The sequence below is a fragment of the Salvelinus alpinus genome, chromosome 30 (genome assembly GCF_045679555.1).
Source record: "Salvelinus alpinus chromosome 30, SLU_Salpinus.1, whole genome shotgun sequence".
NCBI classification, from domain to species: Eukaryota; Metazoa; Chordata; class Actinopteri; order Salmoniformes; family Salmonidae; genus Salvelinus; species Salvelinus alpinus.
Genome location: NC_092115.1, coordinates 4804043 through 4830679, shown reverse-complemented (window position 1 = coordinate 4830679; position 26637 = coordinate 4804043). Strand labels below are relative to the sequence as shown.

Below are 26637 nucleotides of genomic sequence, written 5' to 3'. Positions count from 1 at the left end.
AGGTTGCCACAGTAACAATAAGGATAGGTTGTCACAGTAACATTAAGGATAGGTTGCCACAGTAACAATAAGGATAGGTTGTCACAGTAACAATAAGGATAGGTTGTCACAGTAACAATAAGGATAGGTTGTCACAGTAACATTAAGGATAGGTTGTCACAGTAACAATAAGGATAGGTTGTCACAGTAACATTAAGGATAGGTTGTCACAGTAACAATAAGGATAGGTTGCCACAGTAACAATAAGGATAGGTTGTCACAGTAACAATAAGGATAGGTTGTCACAGTAACAATAAGGATAGGTTGTCACAGTAACAATAAGGATAGGTTGTCACAGTAACAATAAGGATAGGTTGTCACAGTAACAATAAGGATAGGTTGTCACAGTAACAATAAGGATATGTTGTCACAGTAACAATAAGGATAGGTTGTCACAGTAACAATAAGGATAGGTTGTCACAGTAACATTAAGGATAGGTTGTCACAGTAACAATAAGGATAGGTTGTCACAGTAACAATAAGGATAGGTTGTCACAGTAACAATAAGGATAGGTTGTCACAGTAACAATAAGGATAGGTTGTCACAGTAACATTAAGGATAGGTTGCCACAGTAACAATAAGGATAGGTTGTCACAGTAACATTAAGGATAGGTTGCCACAGTAACAATAAGGATAGGTTGTCACAGTAACAATAAGGATAGGTTGTCACAGTAACAATAAGGATATGTTGTCACATTAACATTAAGGATAGGTTGTCACAGTAACAATAAGGATAGGTTGTCACAGTAACATTAAGGATAGGTTGTCACAGTAACAATAAGGATAGGTTGCCACAGTAACAATAAGGATAGGTTGTCACAGTAACAATAAGGATAGGTTGTCACAGTAACAATAAGGATAGGTTGTCACAGTAACAATAAGGATAGGTTGTCACAGTAACAATAAGGATAGGTTGTCACAGTAACAATAAGGATAGGTTGTCACAGTAACAATAAGGATATGTTGTCACAGTAACAATAAGGATAGGTTGTCACAGTAACAATAAGGATAGGTTGTCACAGTAACATTAAGGATAGGTTGTCACAGTAACAATAAGGATAGGTTGTCACAGTAACAATAAGGATAGGTTGTCACAGTAACATTAAGGATAGGTTGTCACAGTAACAATAAGGATAGGTTGCCACAGTAACAATAAGGATAGGTTGTCACAGTAACATTAAGAATAGGTTGTCACAGTAACAATAAGGATAGGTTGTCACAGTAACATTAAGGATAGGTTGTCACAGTAACAATAAGGATAGGTTGTCACAGTAACATTAAGGATAGGTTGTCACAGTAACATTAAGGATAGGTTGTCACAGTAACAATAAGGATATGTTGTCACAGTAACAATAAGGATATGTTGCCACAGTAACAATAAGGATAGGTTGTCACAGTAACAATAAGGATAGGTTGTCACAGTAACAATAAGGATAGGTTGCCACAGTAACATTAAGGATAGGTTGCCACAGTAACAATAAGGATAGGTTGTCACAGTAACATTAAGGATATGTTGTCACAGTAACAATAAGGATAGGTTGTCACAGTAACATTAAGGATAGGTTGTCACAGTAACATTAAGGATAGGTTGTCACAGTAACATTAAGGATAGGTTGTCACAGTAACAATAAGGATAGGTTGTCACAGTAACAATAAGGATAGGTTGTCACAGTAACAATAAGGATAGGTTGTCACAGTAACATTAAGGATAGGTTGTCACAGTAACAATAAGGATAGGTTGTCACAGTAACAATAAGGATAGGTTGTCACAGTAACAATAAGGATAGGTTGTCACAGTAACAATAAGGATAGGTTGTTACCTGAGCAGGCTGCCAAAACCAATCTCCTCCTCCTCCTCTTGGTACATAGAGGGACCCTCTCTGTCTGGGATCTCATTCAGAGCCTGAAATCTCACACACAGACAGACACACACACACACACACACACACACACACACACACACACACACACACACACACACACACACACACACACACACACACACACACACACACACACACACACACACACACACACACACACACACACACACACAGTGTTAGTGCAAGGCTGGAACAAAACCATGCACTGGACCAGTATTGAAAAAGACCACTCTTTTGAGGTCTGAAAACGCTTTAGGAGTGAAATGTTACTTTTATACACTCCTGGGTTATGTCCCAAATGGCTCCCCATTCCCTAAAAATAGTGCACTACTATAGACTTGAGCCCTATTCTTTATTTAGTGCACTAATGTTGACCAGAGCCCTATTCCCTATATAGTGCACTACTTTAGACCAGGGCCCTATTCCCTATATAGTGCACTACTTTAGACCAGAGCCCTATTCCCTATATAGTGCACTACTTTAGACCAGAGCCCTATTCCCTATATAGTGCACTACTTTAGACCAGGGCCCTATTCCCTATATAGTGCACTACTTTAGACCAGAGCCCTATTCCCTATATAGTGCACTACTTTAGACCAGAGCCCTATTCCCTATATAGTGCACTACTATAGACCAGAGCCCTATTCCCTATATAGTGCACTACTTTAGACCAGAGCCCTATTCCCTATATAGTGCACTACTTTAGACCAGAGCCCTATTCCCTATATAGTGCACTACTTTAGACCAGAGTCCTATTCCCTGTATAGTGCACTACTATAGACCAGAGCCCTATTCCCTATATAGTGCACTACTTTAGATCAGAGCCCTATTCCCTATATAGTGCACTACTTTAGACCAGAGCCCTATTTCCTATATAGTGCACTACTATAGACCAGAGCCCTATTCCCTATATTGTACACTACTATAGACCAGAGCCCTATTCCCTATATAGTGCACTACTTTAGACCAGAGTCCTATTCCCTGTATAGTGCACTACTATAGACCAGAGCCCTATTCCCTATATAGTGCACTACTTTAGATCAGAGCCCTATTCCCTATATAGTGCACTACTTTAGACCAGAGCCCTATTTCCTATATAGTGCACTACTATAGACCAGAGCCCTATTCCCTATATAGTGCACTACTATAGACCACATCCCTATTCCCTATATAGTGCACTACTTTAGACCAGAGTCCTATTCCCTATATAGTGCACTACTTTAGACCAGAGTCCTATTCCCTGTATAGAGCACTACTATAGACCAGGACCCTATATAGTGCACTACTATAGACCAGAGCCCTATTCCCTATATAGTGCACTACTTTAGACCAGAGCCCTAAGATAAGAATTTCACTGTGAGGTCTACTACACCTGTTGTATTCAGCATTTCACTGTAAGGTCTACTACACCTGTTGTATTCAGAATTTCACTGTAAGGTCTACTACACCTGTTGTATTCAGCATTTCACTGTGAGGTCTACTACACCTGTTGTATTCAGCATTTCACTGTAAGGTCTACTACACCTGTTGTATTCAGCATTTCACTGTGAGGTCTACTACACCTGTTGTATTCAGCATTTCACTGTAAGGTCTACTACACCTGTTGTATTCAGTATTTCACTGTAAGGTCTACTACACCTGTTGTATTCAGCATTTCACTGTAAGGTCTACTACACCTGTTGTATACAGCATTTTACTGTGAGGTCTACTACACCTGTTGTATTCAGCATTTCAATGTGAGGTCTACTACACCTGTTGTATTCAGCATTTCACTGTGAGGTCTACTACACCTGTTGTATTCAGCATTTCACTGTAAGGTCTACTACACCTGTTGTATTCAGCATTTCACTGTAAGGTCTACTACACCTGTTGTATTCAGCATTTCACTGTGAGGTCTACTACACCTGTTGTATTCAGCATTTCACTGTAAGGTCTACTACACCTGTTGTATTCAGCATTTCACTGTAAGGTCTACTACACCTGTTGTATTCAGCATTTCACTGTGAGGTCTACTACACCTGTTGTATTCAGCATTTCACTGTAAGGTCTACTACACCTGTTGTATTCAGCATTTCACTGTAAGGTCTACTACACCTGTTGTATTCAGCATTTCACTGTAAGGTCTACTACACCTGTTGTATTCAGCATTTCACTGTGAGGTCTACTACACCTGTTGTATTCAGCATTTCACTGTAAGGTCTACTACACCTGTTGTATTCAGCATTTCACTGTAAGGTCTACTACACCTGTTGTATTCAGTATTTCACTGTGAGGTCTACTACACCTGTTGTATTCAGCATTTCGCTGTGAGGTCTACTACACCTGTTGTATTCAGCATTTCACTGTAAGGTCTACTACACCTGTTGTATTCAGTATTTCACTGTGAGGTCTACTACACCTGTTGTATTCAGCATTTTACTGTGAGGTCTACTACACCTGTTGTATTCAGCATTTCACTGTAAGGTCTACTACACCTGTTGTATTCAGTATTTCACTGTGAGGTCTACTACACCTGTTGTATTCAGCATTTTACTGTGAGGTCTACTACACCTGTTGTATTCAGCATTTCACTGTAAGGTCTACTACACCTGTTGTATTCAGTATTTCACTGTAAGGTCTACACTTGTTGTATTCAGCATTTCACTGTGAGGTCTACTACACCTGTTGTATTCAGCATTTCACTGTAAGGTCTACTACACCTGTTGTATTCAGCATTTCACTGTAAGGTCTACTACACCTGTTGTATTCAGCATTTCACTGTAAGGTCTACTACACCTGTTGTATTCAGCATTTCACTGTGAGGTCTACTACACCTGTTGTATTCAGCATTTCACTGTAAGGTCTACTACACCTGTTGTATTCAGTATTTTACTGTGAGGTCTACTACACCTGTTGTATTCAGCATTTCACTGTAAGGTCTACTACACCTGTTGTATTCAGCATTTCACTGTAAGGTCTACTACACCTGTTGTATTCAGCATTTAACTGTAAGGTCTACTACACCTGTTGTATTCAGCATTTCACTGTGAGGTCTACTACACCTGTTGTATTCAGCATTTCACTGTAAGGTCTACTACACCTGTTGTATTCAGCATTTCACTGTAAGGTCTACTACACCTGTTGTATTCAGCATTTCACTGTAAGGTCTACTACACCTGTTGTATTCTGCATTTCACTGTAAGGTCTACTACACCTGTTGTATTCAGCATTTCACTGTAAGGTCTACTACACCTGTTGTATTCAGCATTTCACTGTGAGGTCTACTACACCTGTTGTATTCAGCATTTCACTGTAAGGTCTACTACACCTGTTGTATTCAGCATTTCACTGTAAGGTCTACTACACCTGTTGTATTCAGCATTTCACTGTAAGGTCTACTACACCTGTTGTATTCTGCATTTCACTGTAAGGTCTACTACACCTGTTGTATTCAGCATTTCACTGTAAGGTCTACTACACCTGTTGTATTCAGCATTTCACTGTGAGGTCTACTACACCTGTTGTATTCAGCATTTCACTGTAAGGTCTACTACACCTGTTGTATTCAGTATTTTACTGTGAGGTCTACTACACCTGTTGTATTCAGCATTTCACTGTAAGGTCTACTACACCTGTTGTATTCAGCATTTCACTGTGAGGTCTACTACACCTGTTGTATTCAGCATTTCACTGTGAGGTCTACTACACCTGTTGTATTCAGCATTTCACTGTAAGGTCTACTACACCTGTTGTATTCAGCATTTCACTGTAAGGTCTACTACACCTGTTGTATTCAGCATTTAACTGTAAGGTCTACTACACCTGTTGTATTCAGCATTTCACTGTGAGGTCTACTACACCTGTTGTATTCAGCATTTCACTGTAAGGTCTACTACACCTGTTGTATTCAGCATTTCACTGTAAGGTCTACTACACCTGTTGTATTCAGCATTTCACTGTGAGGTCTACTACACCTGTTGTATTCAGCATTTCACTGTAAGGTCTACACTTGTTGTATTCAGCGCATGTGACAATTAACATTTGATTTGATTTGATATGGCTCTGGTCAGAGCAGTATACTATATAGGGAATTACATTTACATTTACATTTTAGTCATTTAGTAGACGCTCTTATCCAGAGCGACTTACAGTAGAGTGCATACATTTTATTACATTTTTTACATACTGAGACAAGGATATCCCTACCAGCCAAACCATCCCTACCGGCCAAACCCTCCCTAACCCGGACGACGCTATGCCAATTGTGCGTCGCCCCACGGATCTCCCGGTTGCGGCCGGCTGCGACAGAGCCTGGGCGCGAACCCAGCCCAGCCTGGGCGCGAACCCAGAGACTCTGGTGGCGCAGCTAGCACTGCGATGCAGTGCCCTAGACCACTGCGCCACCCGGGAGACTATGTCAGAACAATTAGTTCTGACATGTCTCACCTGGATTTGATTTGATTTGATATGGCTCTGGTCAGAGCAGTATACTATATAGGGAATTAGTTCTGACATGTCTCACCTGGATTTGATTTGATTTGATATGGCTCTGGTCAGAGCAGTATGCTATATAGGGAATTAGTTCTGACATGCCTCACCTGGTTCATACAGGGGAACCTCTTGTCAGGGTCCAGTCTGCAGGGAGGTGGGGCCATCAGGCCACCCAGGGGGTCCAGTGTCAGAGCGTCCAGGAAAAGGTTCTCCGTTGGGCCTCGGAACCTCACTACAGCCCCCTGCTCTTCGTGGGCCTCCGAGTCCGAGTGGGAGCGGGTGGGGAGGGAAACAGGGCCTGGGATGGCAGAGCGAGTAAAGCGTGGTGACCTTGGGGAGCGAGGGGCCTTACATGGGCTCTCCTGGGGGGAAAAGACACCTCTGTGTCCTCCTGCTCTCTCCCCTTCTTTGACGTCGGATGGTGAGCCCTCGCTGCCCCTCCGTACGTTAAGCTCTCTCTGTAGCTGTGGGGGGTGGAGAGAGAGAAGAGGAGAGGAGAGAGAGAGAGAAAGGAAGGAGGGAAGAGAGGAGAGGGAAGAGAGAGAGGAGGAGACGGAGGGGAAGACAGGGAGGCGAAGAGAGAGAGAGACGGAGGGAAGGAGGAGAGGAGAGGAGAGGAGAGGAGAGGAGAGGAGAGGAGAGGAGAGGAGAGGAGAGGAGAGGAGAGGAGAGGAGAGGAGAGGGAGGTGAATGATGAAAAACAAAATGTACATAGTCACAATTTTCAGTGATCATATTATAATGCCATAAGCATCAATATAACACTGTGAGACATTGTTCCTTCTTCTTCTGAGATATTAATTATACTAAGACTTAATTATTACTAACTCTGTGTATCTTATGCATTTCTCAGACATATAATGGTGTGAATATTCGCCCTAGGGGCTTCTTCTATTCCTTTCCTCTTCTTCCCCCTATCTCTCCCTCCTATCTTCCTCTTCTTCTTCCCCCTCTCTCTCCCTCTTTTCCACCCTCTTCCCCTTCCCCATCTCTCTCCCTCTTTTCCACCCTCTTCCCCTTCCCCATCTCTCTCCCTCCTATCTTCCTCTTCATCTTCCCCCTCTCTCTCCCTCTTTTCCACCCTCTTCCCCCTCCCCCTCTCTCTCCCTCTTTCCCCCCCTCTTCCCCTTCCTCCTCTCCCCCATTTCCCCTTCCCCATCTCTCTCCCTCCTCTTCCCCTCTTCCCCTTTCCCCTATCTCTCCCTCCTCTCCCCCTTCCTCTCTCTCCCTCCTTTCTCCCCCCTGCCCTCCCTCTCTCCCCTCATCTCCCTCCTCTCCACCTTCCCCTCATCTCCGCCCCACCTCCTCTCCCTCCTTTCTCCCTTCCCCTCCTCTCTCCCCCTCCCCCTCCCTCCCTTCCTCTCCCACCTCTCTCCCTCCTCTTTCCCTTCCCCTCCTCTCTCCCCCTCCCCCTCCCTCCCCTCCTCTCCCTCCTCTTTCCCTTCACCTCCTCTCTCCCCCTGCCCCTCCTCACCCTCTCCATCTCGTGGTGCATGTTTCTCATGTTGCTGTCCCACTCTTGTCTCTCCCGGTCAAAGCGTTCCAGCAGGTCTCTCCTCTCCCTCCCCCACCTCTTCTCTCCATGCTGCAGCTTCCAGTGGAGGTCCAGGGAGGTGCTGTGGCTCTCGGCCAGGAGGCAACGATGCTCCTCTCGCTCCTGTTTAAAGGCCCAGTCTGAGTCTCCTCCTCCTCCTCCTCCCTGCGTCTCTCCTCTGGCCTCTCCGCTCACCTCTCCTTTCTCTTCTTGTCTCTCCTCTTCCAGCTGATTGAACACAGAACAGACAGGCAATATATTAGTACAGCTGAAGAGCAATCCTTAACAATGTGGTGAAGTATTAGGATGGGTCCTTCTCCTGACCGTGTGAGCTGACCAGGAGAAACTCAGTCTGTCAGATGACCTGAATACAATCCGTCTGTCAGATGACCTGACTACAATCAGTCTGTCAGATGACCTGACTACAACCAGTCTGTCAGATGACCTGACTACAATCAGTCTGTCAGATGACCTGACTACAATCAGTCTGTCAGATGACCTGACTACAATCAGTCTGTCGGATGACCTGACTACAATCAGTCTGTCAGATGACCTGACTACAACCAGTCTGTCAGATGACCTGACTACCTGACTACAATCAGTCTGTCAGATGACCTGACTACAATCAGTCTGTCAGATGACCTGACTACAATCAGTCTGTCAGATGACCTGACTACAATCAGTCTGTCGGATGACCTGACTACAATCAGTCTGTCAGATGACCTGACTACAATCAGTCTGTCAGATGACCTGACTACAATCAGTCTGTCGGATGACCTGACTACAATCAGTCTGTCAGATGACCTGACTACAATCAGTCCGTCAGATGACCTGACTACAATCAGTCTGTCAGATGACCTGACTACAATCAGTCTGTCGGATGACCTGACTACAATCAGTCCGTCAGATGACCTGACTACAATCAGTCCGTCAGATGACCTGACTACAATCAGTCTGTCAGATGACCTGACTACAATCAGTCTGTCAGATGGATGACCTGACTACAATCAGTCTGTCAGATGGATGACCTGACTACAATCAGTCCGTCAGATGACCTGACTACAATCAGTCTGTCAGATGGATGACCTGACTACAATCAGTCTGTCAGATGACCTGACTACAATCAGTCTGTCAGATGACCTGACTACAATCAGTCTGTCAGATGGATGACCTGACTACAATCAGTCTGTCAGATGACCTGACTACAATCAGTCCGTCAGATGACCTGACTACAATCAGTCTGTCAGATGGATGACCTGACTACAATCAGTCCGTCAGATGACCTGACTACAATCAGTCTGTCAGATGACCTGACTACAATCAGTCTGTCAGATGACCTGACTACAATCAGTCTGTCAGATGACCTGACTACAATCAGTCCGTCAGATGACCTGACTACAATCAGTCTGTCAGATGACCTGACTACAATCAGTCCGTCAGATGACCTGACTACAATCAGTCTGTCGGATGACCTGACTACAATCAGTCTGTCGGATGACCTGACTACAATCAGTCTGTCAGATGACCTGAATACAATCAGTCTGTCAGATGACCTGACTACAATCAGTCTGTCAGATGACCTGAATACAATCAGTCTGTCAGATGACCTGACTACAATCAGTCTGTCAGATGACCTGACTACAATCAGTCTGTCAGATGACCTGACTACAATCAGTCTGTCAGATGACCTGACTACAATCAGTCTGTCGGATGACCTGACTACAATCAGTCTGTCAGATGACCTGAATACAATCAGTCTGTCAGATGACCTGACTACAATCAGTCTGTCAGATGACCTGAATACAATCAGTCTGTCAGATGACCTGAATACAATCCGTCTGTCAGATGACCTGACTACAATCAGTCTGTCGGATGACCTGACTACAATCAGTCCGTCAGATGACCTGACTACAATCAGTCTGTCAGATGACCTGAATACAATCAGGTTGATAGTTTGCTAAATATGTGTTATTAGATGGAAGTTATTTGTGTTGTGAACAGATATCTACGATATATATTTTCAGCAGCCTGTATTGTGAAACGGCAGTGAAAACGGACTACAAAAACCCTCCACATAGTTTTATAAGGAGTTGATAAAAGGAACCAGAGGAAGAAACCCTCCGGCCATAGGAAATAGGAAATAGCAAATAGGAAATAATTTGCAAAACTGCTGTGGCTATGAACAACATGTTTTTTTATTATTGAATGGATATGCAATAAAGAGATTTATAATTTGTGTTGGCTCACTGGGTTTTAGACTAAATGTTGGAGCTCAAACACAAAAACTGGACACGGTTGGTTCTACTCAGACAAAATTGACTGTCGTGAGCGAAGACGAACCTCACAAGTGTTAACATAGTTCTGTCTCAGCGCTGCGGTCTCTTTAAAAAGGTGGCCAGGCGTCATCTGTCACTGTGTTGGATCATTAATGACCTCAAGAACGAGAGGAAGGTAGGATACATATTTAGGCCCCTTTGACTGCAGACAGCACCATATGTGTACCTGAGCAACATCACACTTCATCACCAGCCGTTCACTTCTCAGGAGTCAGGAGACCGTCAGGTCTACATTAACATATTATCCATATACTTACTGTAACTATGTCCCAGCTCCTGCTGTTGTTATGGATAGGGGGCAGCATTTTCACGTTTGGATGAATAGCATGCCCAGAGTAAACTGCCTGCTATTCAGTCCCAGATGCTAATATATGCATAGTATTATTAGTATTGGATAGAAAACTGACGTTTTCTAAAACTGTTTTAATGATGTCTGTGAGTATAACAGAACTCATATGGCAGGCAAAAACCTGAGAAAAAATCCAAACAGGAAGTGGGAAATCTGAGGTTTGTAGTTTTTGAACTCAGCCCTATCGAATTCACAGTGGGATATGGGTTATGTTGCACTTCCTAAGGCTTCCACTAGATGTCAACCGTCTGTAGAACGTTGTTTCAGGCTTCTCATGTGAAGGGGGCCGGATGGGAGCTGTTTTACTAAGGGGTCCGCCTACAGCCTCGTTCTCAGTCATGCGCATTTCACATGAGAGGTAGCTCTCGTTCCAGTGCTTTTCTACAGACAATGGAATTCTCCGGTTGGAACAGTATTGCACTTTTATGATAAAAACATCCTAAAGATTGATTCTATACTTAGTTTGACAAGTTTCTTCGACCTGTAATATAACTTTTTGAACGTTTCATCCGACTGGACCTGAACGGCGTTTGGATTTGTTTACCAACAAAAGAAGCTGTTTGGACATAATTGATGGACTTTATGGAACAAATCAAACATTTATTGTCGAACTGGGATTCCTGGGAGTGCATTCTGATGAAGATCATCAAAGGTAAGTGAATATTTATAATGCTATTTCAGACTAATGTTGACGGCGCAACATGGCGGTTATTTTTTGTTTTTGTTTTGGGCTCTGAGCGCCGTACTCAGATTGTGCTTTTTCCATAAAGTGTTTTTGAAATCTGACACAGCGGTTGCATTAAGGAGAAGTTTATCTATATTTGCATGTATAACACATGTATTTTCATCAACATTTATAATGAGTTTGTCTGTAGATTCACGTGGCTCTCTGCAATATCACTGCATGTTTTGGAACTACTGAACATAACACGCCAATGTAAAATAAGATTTTTGGATATAAATATGAACTTTACCAAACAAAACATACATGTATTGTGTAACATGAAATCCTATGAGTGTCATCTGATGAAGATCATCAAAGGTTAGTGATTCATTTTATCTCTATTTGTGCTTTTTTCCCCCCCTCTCTTTGGCAGGGAAAATGGCTGCCTTAAAGAGGCAGCATCACTGGGATGTAGATGGCTGCCTTAAAGAGATTAAAGAGACAGCATCACTGGGATGTAGACGTCTGCCTGAAAGAGGCAGCATCACTGGGACGGAGATGTTGTCTCTTTAATCTCTTTAAGGCAGCCATCTACATCCCAGTGATGTTGTCTCTTTAATCTCTTTAAGGCAGACATCTACATCCCAGTGATGCTGTCTCTTTAATCTCTTTAAGGCTGACATCTACATCCCAGTGATGCTGTCTCTTTAAGGCAGACATCTACATCCCAGTGATGCTGTCTCTTTAAGGCAGCCATCTACATCCCAGTGATGATGTCTCTTTAAGGCAGCCATCTACATCCCAGTGATGCTGTCTCTTTAAGGCAGCCATCTACATCCCAGTGATGCTGTCTCTTTAATCTCTTTAAGGCAGACTAACATCCCAGTGATGCTGTCTCTTTAAGGCAGACATCTACCTCCCAGTGATGCTGTCTCTTTAATCTCTTTAAGGCAGACTAACATCCCAGTGATGCTGTCTCTTTAAGGCAGACATCTACCTCCCAGTGATGCTGTCTCTTTAATCTCTTTAAGGCAGACATCTACATCCCAGTGATGCTGTCTCTTAAATCTCTTTAAGACAGACATCTACATCCCAGTGATGCTGTCTCTTTAAGGCAGCCATCTACATCCCAGGGATGCTGTCTCTTTAAGGCAGACATCTACCTCCCAGTGATGCTGTCTCTTTAATCTCTTTAAGGCAGACATCTACATCCCAGTGATGCTGTCTCTTTAATCTCTTTAAGGCAGACATCTACATCCCAGTGATGCTGTCTCTTAAATCTCTTTAAGACAGACATCTACATCCCAGTGATGCTGTCTCTTAAATCTCTTTAAGGCTGACATCTACATCCCAGTGATGCTGTCTCTTTAAGGCAGCCATCTACATCCCAGGGATGCTGTCTCTTTAAGGCAGCCATCTACATCCCAGGGATGCTGTCTCTTTAAGGCAGACATCTACGTCCCAGTGATGCTGTCTCTTTAAGGCAGACATCTACATCCCAGTGATGCTGTCTCTTTAAGGCAGCCATCTACATCCCAGGGATGCTGTCTCTTTAAGGCAGCCATCTACATCCCAGGGATGCTGTCTCTTTAAGGCAGACATCTACGTCCCAGGGCTGCTGTCTCTTTAATCTCTTTAAGGCAGACATCTTGAGTAAGTTACCTGAGCAACGTGACACTTTATCTCGGCCGATTTAACCTTCCAGGATATCTTGTTGTTGGCGTAGCTGTGTGTCTGTGTGTGTGTGTGTGTGTGTGTGTGTGTGTGTGTGTGTGTGTGTGTGTGTGTGTGTGTGTGTGTGTGTGTGTGTGTGTGTGTGTGTGTGTGTGTGTGTGTGTGTGTGTTCGTGCCTGGATTAGAGTTACCTGAGCAACGTGACACTTCATCTCTGCCCATTTGACCTCCCAGGAAGCCTTGTCGTTGGCGTAGTTCTGCTGCAGCTGGCACCTCCTGCTCTCCTCCTCCCTCAACTCTGACCTGAACTCCTCTAACAGGGAGCGCACCGCCTGGAGCACCCTACGGTTCTCACCCGCCTGGAGAGGAGGAGGAGCGGGGGAGGAAGAGGGGGAGGAAGAGGGGGAGGCGAGAGAGGAGGAGGAGGTGAGGGAGGGGTCGAGGAAAGGGGAGAGGAGGAGGAGGAGGAGGAGGAGGAGGAGGGGAGGTGAAAGAGAGAGAATGAAACGGGGTCATGCATTTATTCAAGATATCATTGTGTCCTTTCTATTTACCTAATAATGTCAGCTGTTTCAAACACAAGTCATGCTTTTAATTTCCAAGTTCATCGACACAAACTATAACTCTACACCACTTACTAAACTCAGCAAAAAATTAAATGTCCATTTTTCAGGACCTTGTCTTTCAAAGATAATTCGTAAAAATCCAAATAACTTCACAGATCTTCATTGTAAAAGGTTTAGACACTGTTTCCCATGCTTGTTCAATGAACCATAAACAATTAATGAACATACACCTGTGGAACGGTCATTAAGACACTAACAGCTTACAGACGGTAGGCAATTAAGGTCACAGTTATGAAAACTCAGGACACTAAAGAGGCCTTTCTACTGACTCTGAAAAACACCAACAGAAAGATGCCCAGGGTCCCTGCTCATCTGCGTGAACGTGCCTTAGACATGCTGCAAGGAGGCATGAGGACTGCAGATGTGGCCAGGGCAATAAATTGCAATGTCCGTACTGTGAGACGCCTAAGACAGAGCTACAGGGAGACAGGACGGACAGCTGATCGTCCTCGCAGTGGCAGACCACGTGTAACAACACCTGCACAGGGTCGGTACATCTGAACATCACACCTGCGGGACAGGTACAGGATGGCAACAACAACTGCCCGAGTTACACCAGGAACGCACAATCCCTCCATCAGTGCTCAGACTGTCCGCAATAGGCTGAGAGAGGCTGGACTGAGGGCTTGTAGGCCTGTTGTAAGGCAGGTCCTCACCAGACATCACCAGCAACAACGTCACCTATGGGCACAAACCCACCATCGCTGGACCAGACAGGACTGGGGAAAAGTGCTCTTCACTGACGAGTCGCGGTTTTGTCTCACCAGGGGTGATGGTTGGATTCGCGTTTATCGTCGAAGGAATGAACATTACACCGAGGCCTGTACTCTGGAGCGGGATCGATTTGGAGGTGGAGGGTCCATCATGGTCTGGGGCGGTGTGTCACAGCATCATCGGACTGAGCTTGTTGTCATTGAGGGTAATCTCAACGCTGTGCGTTACAGGGAAGACATCCTCCTCCCTCATGTGGTACCCTTCCTGCAGGCTCATCCTGACATGACCCTCCAGCATGACAATGCCACCAGCCATACTACTCGTTCTGTGTGATTTCCTGCAAGTGCATGTGCATGTCAATGTTCTGCCATGGCCAGCGAAGAGCCCAGATCTCAATCCCATTGAGCACGTCTGGGACCTGGTGGATCGGAGGGTGAGGGCTAGGGCCATTCCCCCCAGAAATGTCCGGGAACTTGCAGGTGCCTTGGTGGAAGAGTGGGGAAACATCTTACAGCAAGAACTGGCAAATCTGGTGCAGTCCATGAGGAGGAGATGCACTGCAGTACTTAATGCAGCTGGTGGCCACACCAGATACTGACTGTTACTTTTGATTTTAACCCCCATTTGTTCAGGGACAAATTATTCAATTTCTGCTAGTCACATGTCTGTGGAACTTGTTCAGCTTATGTCTCAGTTGTTGAATGTTGTTATGTTCATACAAATATTTACACATGTTAACTTTGCTGAAAAATAAACTCAGTTGACAGTGAGAGGACGTTTTTTTAATGTTGGTTAGCACTAGGCTCTGCTGCAATTCATTTGTTTATTAGGATCCCTCATTAGCTTTTTGCAGAAGCAGCAGCTACTCTTCCTGGGGGTCCACAAAAAAAACAGCATGACAAGTTACAAAACACTGATAGACTGATAGACAAGGAGAGTCACGCACATTAAAGTACAACCACATACAAACAATACCACAACACAACAAAATAATGTGTGTGTTAGAGTGTGTCCCTCCTCACAGTCCCGCTGTTCCAAGAGATGTTGTTTGTTTTTAAAGGTCGTTTTTCTGTGAGACGCCTAAGACAGAGGCATGCGATCATGCCTCTGTATAATACCGTGAGTTGCCGTGAATTCATTTTGGACTTGGGGAACTGTGAAGAGACCTCTGGTGGCATGTCTTGTTTGGGGTATGTATGGATGTATGAACTATATTGATTATGCAGATCGGGAATTTTAAATCACAGTAATATTTCTCATAAAAACTAGAAGAGAAGCAATTAATCTCTCTTCAACCCTCAACCAGGAAAGACTGTCATGCATGTTGTTGATGTTAGTTGTGTGTGTGTAGTTAAGGGCAAGGTGTCCTGCTCTGTTCTGAGACGGCTGCAGCTTTGCTGTAGTTCACCATATTACCAGACAGTAATCAAGATGGGACAAGACCAGAGGCTGAATCAACAAGTACCGTTGATTTGTGTCACATATTTATCAGATGTTATTGGTCCATACACATATTTAACAGATGTTATTGGTCCATACACATATTTAACAGATGTTATTGGTCCATACACATATTTAACAGATGTTATTGGTCCATACACATATTTAACAGATGTTATTGGTCCATACACATATTTAACAGATGTTATTGGTCCATACACATATTTAACAGATGTTATTGGTCCATACACATATTTAACAGATGTTATTGGTCCATACACATATTTAACAGATGTTATTGGTCCATACACATATTTAACAGATGTTATTGGTCCATACACATATTTAACAGATGTTATTGGTCCATACACATATTTAACAGATGTTATTGGTCACATATTGATCAGATGTTATTGGTCACATATTTATCAGATGTTATTGGTCACATATTGATCAGATGTTATTGGTCACATATTTATCAGATGTTATTGGTCCATATTTATCAGATGTTATTGGTCACATATTTATCAGATGTTATTGGTCCATACACATATTTATCAGATGTTATTGGTCCATATTTATCAGATGTTATTGGTCCATATTTATCAGATGTTATTGGTCCATACACATATTTATCAGATGTTATTGGTCCATACACATATTTAACAGATGTTATTGGTCCATACTGTAACAGCTTTCTTCTGTGGTGGACGAAGGAGAGGACCAAAGCGCAGCGTGGTTAGTGTTCATCATCTTTAATAACAACAAAAAACGTGAACACTACAAAATACAAAACAATAAATGTGGAAAAACCGAAACAGTCCTATCTGGTGCATAGAACACAAAGACAGAAGACAACCACCCACAAAACCCAACACAAAACAGGCTACCTAAATATGGCTCCCAATCAGAGACAAACGACTAACACCTGCCTCTGATTGAGAACCATATCAGGCCAAACATAGAAACGGAAAAACTAGACACACAACATAGAATGCCCACTCAGCTCACGTCCTGACCAACACTAAAACAAAGAAAACACAAAAGAACTATGGTCAGAACGTGACACATACACATATTTATCAGATGTTATTGGTCAATATTTAACAGATGTTATTGGTCCATATTTATCAGATGTTATTGGTCCATATTTATCAGATGTTATTGGTCCATACATATATTTAACAGATTTTATTGGTCCATATTTATCAGATGTTATTGGTCCATATTTATCAGATATTATTGGTCCATACACATATTTAACAGATGTTATTGGTCCATACACATATTTATCAGATGTTATTGGTCCATACACATATTTAACAGATGTTATTGGTCACATAGACATATTTATCAGATGTTATTCCCGGTGTAGCGAAATGCTTGTTCCTACCTCCAAAAGTGCAGTAATATCTAACAATTCACAACAATACATAGGATATACTGTGGTGTGTTGTAGGACATGTACCAGGTTATACTGATATACTGTGGTGTGTTGTAGGACATGTACCAGGTTATACTGATATACTGTGGTGTGTTGTAGGACATGTACCAGGTTATACTGTGGTGTGTTGTAGGACATGTACTAGGTTATACTGTGGTGTGTTGTAGGACATGTACCAGGTTATACTGTGGTGAGTTGTAGGACATGTACCAGGTTAACTGATATACTGTGGTGTGTTGTAGGACATGTACCAGGTTATACTGTGGTGAGTTGTAGGACATGTGCCATGTTATACTGTGGTGAGTTATAGAACATGTACCATGTTATACTGTGGTGAGTTGTAGAACATGTACCAGTTTATACTGTGGTGTGTTGTAGGACATGTACCAGGTTATACTGTGGTGTGTTGTAGGACATGTACCAGGTTATACTGTGGTGAGTTGTAGAACATGTACCAGGTTATACTGTGGTGTGTTGTAGAACATGTACCAGGTTATACTGTGGTGAGTTGTAGGACATGTGCCATGTTATACTGTGGTGTGTTGTAGGACATGTACCAGGTTATACTGTGGTGAGTTGTAGGACATGTAACAGGTTATACTGTGGTGAGTTGTAGGACATGTACCAGGTTATACTGTGGTGAGTTGTAGGACATGTACCAGGTTATACTGTGGTGAGTTGTAGGACATGTAACAGGTTATACTGTGGTGTGTTGTAGGACATGTACCAGTTTATACTGTGGTGTGTTGTAGGACATGTACCAGGTTATACTGTGGTGAGTTGTAGGACATGTACCAGGTTATACTGTGGTGTGTTGTAGGACATGTACCAGGTTATACTGTGATGTGTTGTAGGACATGTACCATGTTATACTGTGATGTGTTGTAGGACATGTACTAGGTTATACTGCGGTGTGTTGTAGGACATGTACCAGGTTATACTGTGGTGAGTTGTAGGACATGTACCATGTTATACTGTGATGTGTTGTAGGACATGTACCAGGTTATACTGTGGTGAGTTGTAGGACATGTACCAGGTTATACTGTGGTGTGTTGTAGGACATGTACCATGTTATACTGTGATGTGTTGTAGGACATGTACAAGGTTATACTGTGGTGAGTTGTAGGACATGTACCAGGTTATACTGTGGTGTGTTGTAGGACATGTACCAGGTTATACTGTGGTGAGTTGTAGGACATGTACCAGGTTATACTGTGGTGTGTTGTAGGACATGTACCAGGTTATACTGTGGTGAGTTTTAGGACATGTACCAGGTTATACTGTGGTGAGTTGTAGGACATGTACCAGGTTATACTGTGGTGAGTTGTAGGACATGTACCAGGTTATACTGATATACTGTGGTGTGTTGTAGGACATGTACCAGGTTATACTGTGGTGAGTTGTAGGACATGTACCAGGTTATACTGTGGTGAGTTGTAGGACATGTACCAGGTTATACTGTGGTGTGTTGTAGGACATGTACCAGGTTATACTGTGGTGAGTTGTAGGACATGTACCAGGTTATACTGATATACTGTGGTGTGTTGTAGGACATGTACCAGGTTATACTGTGGTGAGTTGTAGGACATGTACCAGGTTATACTGTGGTGAGTTGTAGGACATGTACCAGGTTATACTGTGGTGAGTTGTAGGACATGTACCAGGTTATACTGTGGTGTGTTGTAGGACATGTACCAGTTTATACTGTGGTGTGTTGTAGGACATGTACCAGGTTATACTGTGGTGAGTTGTAGGACATGTACCATGTTTTACTGTGATGTGTTGTAGGACATGTACCAGTTTATACTGTGGTGTGTTGTAGGACATGTACCATGTTATACTGTGATGTGTTGTAGGACATGTACCAGGTTATACTGTGGTGAGTTGTAGGACATGTACCAGTTTATACTGTGGTGAGTTGTAGGACATGTACCAGGTTATACTGTGGTGAGTTGTAGGACATGTACCAGGTTATACTGTGGTGTGTTGTAGGACATGTACCAGGTTATACTGTGGTGTGTTGTAGGACATGTACCAGGTTATACTGTGGTGTGTTGTAGGACATGTACCAGGTTATACTGTGGTGTGTTGTAGGACATGTACCAGGTTATACTGTGGTGAGTTGTAGGACATGTACCAGGTTATACTGTGGTGTGTTGTAGGACATGTACTAGGTTATACTGTGGTGAGTTGTAGGACATGTACCAGGTTATACTGTGGTGAGTTGTAGGACATGTACCAGGTTATACTGATATACTGTGGTGTGTTGTAGAACATGTACCAGGTTATACTGTGGTGAGTTGTAGGACATGTACCAGGTTATACTGTGGTGAGTTGTAGGACATGTACCAGGTTATACTGTGGTGAGTTGTAGGACATGTACCAGGTTATACTGATATACTGTGGTGTGTTGTAGGACATGTACCAGGTTATACTGTGGTGAGTTGTAGGACATGTACCAGGTTATACTGTGGTGAGTTGTAGGACATGTACCAGGTTATACTGTGGTGTGTTGTAGGACATGTACCAGGTTATACTGTGGTGAGTTGTAGGACATGTACCAGGTTATACTGATATACTGTGGTGTGTTGTAGGACATGTACCAGGTTATACTGTGGTGAGTTGTAGGACATGTACCAGGTTATACTGTGGTGAGTTGTAGGACATGTACCAGGTTATACTGTGGTGAGTTGTAGGACATGTACCAGGTTATACTGTGGTGTGTTGTAGGACATGTACCAGTTTATACTGTGGTGTGTTGTAGGACATGTACCAGGTTATACTGTGGTGAGTTGTAGGACATGTACCATGTTTTACTGTGATGTGTTGTAGGACATGTACCAGTTTATACTGTGGTGTGTTGTAGGACATGTACCATGTTATACTGTGATGTGTTGTAGGACATGTACCAGGTTATACTGTGGTGAGTTGTAGGACATGTACCAGTTTATACTGTGGTGAGTTGTAGGACATGTACCAGGTTATACTGTGGTGAGTTGTAGGACATGTACTAGGTTATACTGTGGTGAGTTGTAGGACATGTACCAGGTTATACTGTGGTGTGTTGTAGGACATGTACCAGGTTATACTGTGGTGTGTTGTAGGACATGTACCAGGTTATACTGTGGTGTGTTGTAGGACATGTACCAGGTTATACTGTGGTGAGTTGTAGGACATGTACCAGGTTATACTGTGGTGTGTTGTAGGACATGTACTAGGTTATACTGTGGTGAGTTGTAGGACATGTACCAGGTTATACTGTGGTGAGTTGTAGGACATGTACCAGGTTATACTGATATACTGTGGTGTGTTGTAGAACATGTACCAGGTTATACTGTGGTGAGTTGTAGGACATGTACCAGGTTATACTGCGGTGTGTACAGTACAAATTGTTCATCCTTGTGCTAAATGCTAACAGGGCTTTGGGACCTGTTTTTGAATAATGGTTTGTGGTTTAAAGCAGCTCCATTTTCAGATCAGTGTACAAAACCATTTCTGTCAAGTTAAAGAAATCACAACAGTAGACAGAGTAGAGCACTTTAGATTCTGTTAATGAAACATGACATACCCTACTGCTCTGTTCCGCACACAGACAGACAGACAGACAGACAGACAGACAGACAGACAGACAGACAGACAGACAGACAGACAGACAGACAGACAGACAGACAGACACACACACACACACACAGACACACATACACAGACACAGACACACACAGTATGGCTGATGAGTGATAGCTTAATTTCTCTTTGACTGTGAGACATCGTTCATTCTCCACAGTCCAGCGAACGAGTAGAACGCTTGTATCTACAACATGAATGATAATAACTCATATTAACTGTATTCTACTCCGACACACAGTGAGCTCATCTAACTGGTTGATATCCTGAGAAAATAACACGTTAGCCAGGAGGTCAAAGAGTTACTATATTTGCCTCCTTTTTTGGGGGTATTTCAATAATGAGCCATGCTGAAGTAGTACTATAATACAACTGGTGACTGCAGCTGGTCAAAATGACTGCTGCTGGGAATGAGCCATGCTGAAGTAGTGCTATAATACAACTAGATAAAATGACTGCTGCTGGGAATGAGCCATGCTGAAGTAGTGCTATAATACAACTAGATAAAATGACTGCTGCTGGGAATGAGCCATGCTGAAGTAGTGCTATAATACAACTAGATAAAATGACTGCTGTGGAGACAGATAACATGAACGGCTACAGGAATCAAGTTTCTACTCGGCGAGAGAAACTGTCTCCGGCAAAATGATGCATGTCTCTTCACTGGCCAACATGTCTTAGTACAGTAGCTGGGAAGGCAACGTGCAGATACTGTGCGCAGAGACAGGAAATAGTATTATATGGGATCGTTGAACTCCACTGTACTTGAACAGACTTTGTACTCATCCCAAAGTGCACTTTAACCTTTGAGTGTATCAACAGAGGGGACATCCGTTGTGCCCTACCTGTGTCTGATTCTGCAGGCGTTCAGGGGAGGGAAGTTGGGTTGTGGGGCCAGGGTCGGCGCCGTCTCTCTGGGGTAGCTGGGTAGACGACGTGTCCCTGTCCTCTCTCTCCGTCTCGTCCTCTCCGTGCTCCAAGATCAGCTCTGGAATACCCTCCAACTTCTCATGGTGGGACAGACAGGACATGGAATAACACGGTTGTTAAACACGACTACAAAGACATGGAATAACAAGGTTATTAAACACAACTACAGACACAGAATAACAAGGTTATTAAACACAACTACAAAGCAGGAAGAGGAGCAGCAAATCAGTGAACTAACCAACCAACAAACTAAGAGTCCGTCAATCAATCACTCAGTTGACCAATCAAACGACTCGATCCTGCACTGATGAATGATTGAGTGTTTTGAGCTAGATGTCAGCCCTCCTCCTGGAGAACTATTGAGAATGCAGGCTTTTGCTCCAGCCCTGTTATACACTGTTTGGTCACTGTGCTCTAACCAAATGTACTCAGCTCAATCCTCCTAAGTGATCGACTGCATGACACGTGAACAGATAGGACTCAACCAGGACTGGAGGTCATGAGGAGACACGTGAACAGATAGGACTCAACCAGGACTGGAGGTCATGAGGAGACACGTGGACAGATAGGACTCAACCAGGACGGGAGGTCATGAGGAGACACGTGGACAGATAGGACTCAACCAGGACGGGAGGTCATGAGGAGACACGTGGACAGATAGGACTCAACAAGGACGGGAGGTCATGAGGAGAGACGTGGACAGATAGGACTCAACCAGGACGGGAGGTCATGAGGAGGCACCTGAACAGATAGGACTCAACCAGGACGGGAGGTCATGAGGAGACACGTGGACAGATAGGACTCAACCAGGACGGGAGGTCATGAGGAGACACGTGGACAGATAACTCAACCAGGACGGGAGGTCATGAGGAGACACGTGGACAGATAGGACTCAACCAGGACGGGAGGTCATGAGGAGACACGTGGACAGATAGGACTCAACCAGGACGGGAGGTCATGAGGAGACACGTGGACAGATAGGACTCAACCAGGACGGGAGGTCATGAGGAGGCACCTGAACAGATAGGACTCAACCAGGACGGGAGGTCATGAGGAGACACGTGGACAGATAGGACTCAACCAGGACGGGAGGTCATGAGGAGACACGTGGACAGATAGGACTCAACCAGGACGGGAGGTCATGAGGAGACACGTGGACAGATAGGACTCAACCAGGACGGGAGGTCATGAGGAGACACGTGGACAGATAGGACTCAACCAGGACGGGAGGTCATGAGGAGACACGTGGACAGATAGGACTCAACCAGGACGGGAGGTCATGAGGAGACACGTGGACAGATAGGACTCAACCAGGACGGGAGGTCATGAGGAGACACGTGGACAGATAGGACTCAACCAGGACGGGAGGTCATGAGGAGGCACCTGAACAGATAGGACTCAACCAGGACGGGAGGTCATGAGGAGACACGTGGACAGATAGGACTCAACCAGGACGGGAGGTCATGAGGAGACACGTGGACAGATAGGACTCAACCAGGACGGGAGGTCATGAGGAGACACGTGGACAGATAGGACTCAACCAGGACGGGAGGTCATGAGGAGACACGTGGACAGATAGGACTCAACAAGGACGGGAGGTCATGAGGAGAGACGTGGACAGATAGGACTCAACCAGGACGGGAGGTCATGAGGAGGCACCTGAACAGATAGGACTCAACCAGGACGGGAGGTCATGAGGAGACACGTGGACAGATAGGACTCAACCAGGACGGGAGGTCATGAGGAGACACGTGGACAGATAACTCAACCAGGACGGGAGGTCATGAGGAGACACGTGGACAGATAGGACTCAACCAGGACGGGAGGTCATGAGGAGACACGTGGACAGATAGGACTCAACCAGGACGGGAGGTCATGAGGAGACACGTGGACAGATAGGACTCAACCAGGACGGGAGGTCATGAGGAGGCACCTGAACAGATAGGACTCAACCAGGACGGGAGGTCATGAGGAGACACGTGGACAGATAACTCAACCAGGACGGGAGGTCATGAGGAGACACGTGGACAGATAGGACTCAACCAGGACGGGAGGTCATGAGGAGACACGTGAACAGATAGGACTCAACCAGGACGGGAGGTCATGAGGAGACACGTGGACAGATAACTCAACCAGGACGGGAGGTCATGAGGAGACACGTGGACAGATAGGACTCAACCAGGACGGGAGGTCATGAGGAGACACGTGAACAGATAGGACTCAACCAGGACGGGAGGTCATGAGGAGACACGTGGACAGATAGGACTCAACCAGGACGGGAGGTCATGTCTTTTTGTCCTCGTATGAATTACTTTTACTTTTAGTTTTGAGTCTCTTTTCAATGTTTTAATTTGAAATGTAACTAATTGTAGATTAAACTAGCTAATTTCATAATCTCTTGAACCTCTGTAAATTCCCCCTCCCCCCGGCCCTACCCGGCCCTCCCCCCGGCCCTCCCCGACCCTCACGCCCTCCAAGTCCGCAACCGTGCAGTTAGGCTACCGGCGGCGAGCGGAGAGTTTCAACACGGGTATGTAGGTCTAGCTAGTTGGCTACTTTTGAGTTGTATCTGTAATGTTTTCTCTCACTGTTAAGGGTAGAGAAGGGGTCTGTTAGTAAGAGGCAGATTTAAACAGCATTGTTAAGGGTAGAGAAGGGGTCTGTTAGTAAGAGGCAGATTTAAACAGCATTGTTAGGGGCAGAGAAGGGGTCTGTTAGTAAGAGGCAGATTTAAACAGCATTGTTAGGGGCAGAGAAGGGGTCTGTTAGTAAGAGGCAGATTTAAACAGCATTGTTAGGGGCAGAGAAGGGGTCTGTTAGTAAGAGGCAGATTTAAACAGTAGAACAAACTAAAATCAAGAAAAAACTAATTTGTTTTGACAGCATACCTATCTAACTAGTTAACTATTTAACTATCTAACTAGCTAACTAGCTAACCAGCTAGCAGATTTACAGCATCATTCGCCATCAGCCGATAGCCACTCTTTCCCCGAAGTTTATCGCCTCTAGTCGTCTCAACTTAAAAGGCCTAGGAGTCACTGGCACTTGCTTGTGTGTCATGAGTGAGTGTGTCGTTGCAGAAAAATAAAGAGGCCTGTAAATGTTGAAATAAATAAATGGGTAGTTGTTATGGGAGGGGGGGGGGGGGCACCTGCACCCCAAAGCTCTGTGCATGGCCCTACCTCTTAGTGTGCTGTCTCCTCCCCTGTCTCTGTCCTCTTCCCCAGCCTCCAGACTAAACTACCTGGGGTTCAGCCTCTACCTGGGGTTCAGCCTCTAGCCAGTCATCTCACCTCTTAGTGTGCTGTCTCCTCCCCTGTCTCTGTCCTCTTCCCCAGCCTCCAGACTAAACTACCTGGGGTTCAGCCTCTACCTCTAGCCAGTCATCTCACCTCTTAGTGTGCTGTTTCCTCCACTGTCCTCTGTCCTCTTCCCCAGCCTCCAGACTAAACTACCTGGGGTTCAGCCTCTAGCCAGTCATCTCACCTCTGAGTGTGCTGTGTCCTCCCCGGTCTCTGTCCTCTTCCCCAGCCTCCAGACTAAACTACCTGGGGTTCAGCCTCTAGCCAGTCATCTCACCTCTGAGTGTGCTGTGTCCTCCCCGGTCTCTGTCCTCTTCCCCAGCCTCCAGTGCATGAGGATCCAGCGTAGCTTCATATAGAAGATGACGGTGTTGTGTCTGAACAACTGGACCTCCTGCTGCAGTAGGGTTCTCTCCTGGACCCAGGGAGCCTCGTGGGCCTGCAGGCCCGTCAGATCCAGACCCGCCCTGGGCCTCACACCCTGCGGATCCAGCCGCCTCCGCTCCTCATCCTGGTGGGAGATAGGGAGGGAGGGGAGGTTGGGAGGGAGAGGGGGTTGGGAGGGAGGGGAGGTTGGGAGGGAGGGAAGGTTGGGAGGGAGGGGAGGTTGGGAGGGAGAGGAGGTTGGGAGGGAGGGAAGGTTGGGAGGGAAGGAAGGGGTGATAAGAGAAACAGAGGAGGAGGGGGGTGATATGTGGGGTAGGGAGATAGGGAGGGGAACATTTTGTTATTCTCCATTATTTCCTCATTGGGGTGGGTAGGGAGGTGGAAAGCGGGGGGGTAAGGTCAGGAGTTTTCCCCACATGACCCCTCGTTGAAAACTACTGTACGTTTAGGTCCCAGAGTTTGTCAAAGGTCCTGGAGGGTTCCGTGACCATGTGACCTAACCAGTAAAAACTCTGAGCCCTGGAGAGAGTCTTTAACCAGGCCCCAGAGCCCTGAAGAGAGTCTTTAACCAGGCCCCAGAGCCCTGAAGAGAGTCTTTAACCAGGCCTCAGAGCCCTGAAAAGAGTCTTTAACCAGGCCCCAGAGCCCTGAAGAGAGTCTTTAACCAGACCCCAGAGCCCTGAAGAGAGTCTTTAACCAGGCCCCAGAGCCCTGAAGAGAGTCTTTAACCAGGCCCCAGAGTCCTGAAGAGAGTCTTTAAACAGGCCCCAGAGCCCTGAAGAGAGTCTTTAACCAGGCCCCAGAGCCCTGAAGAGAGTCTTTAACCAGGCCCCAGAGCCCTGAAGAGAGTCTTTAAACAGGCCCCAGAGTCCTGAAGAGAGTCTTTCAACAGGCCCCAGAGTCCTGAAGAGAGTCTTTAACCAGACCCCAGAGCCCTGAAGAGAGTCTTTAAACAGGCCCCAGAGTCCTGAAGAGAGTCTTTAACCAGGCCCCAGAGCCCTGAAGAGAGTCTTTAACCAGGCCCCAGAGCCCTGAAGAGAGTCTTTAACCAGGCCCCAGAGTCCTGAAGAGAGTCTTTAACCAGACCCCAGAGCCCTGAAGAGAGTCTTTAACCAGGCCCCAGAGCCCTGAAGAGAGTCTTTAACCAGACCCCAGAGCCCTGAAGAGAGTCTTTAACCAGGCCCCAGAGCCCTGAAGAGAGTCTTTAACCAGGCCCCAGA

The 26637-nt window shown here is 45.0% G+C and overlaps 1 protein-coding gene across 2 annotated transcripts in view; it reads right to left on the bottom strand.

The window, feature by feature from the left end:
* LOC139560603 (microtubule cross-linking factor 1-like) overlaps positions 1-26637 on the bottom strand; it is a 207668-nt gene that overhangs the window by 30376 nt on the left and 150655 nt on the right. For both annotated transcript variants that reach the window (XM_071377531.1, XM_071377532.1), the window contains 6 exons: positions 25308-25541; positions 21644-21802; positions 13142-13309; positions 7868-8155; positions 6501-6857; positions 1861-1943 (listed from right to left, as the gene is read on the bottom strand). In XM_071377531.1, the coding sequence (XP_071233632.1) occupies positions 1861-1943; positions 6501-6857; positions 7868-8155; positions 13142-13309; positions 21644-21802; positions 25308-25541 (1289 nt within the window). The remainder of the gene's footprint in view (positions 1-1860; positions 1944-6500; positions 6858-7867; positions 8156-13141; positions 13310-21643; positions 21803-25307; positions 25542-26637) is intronic.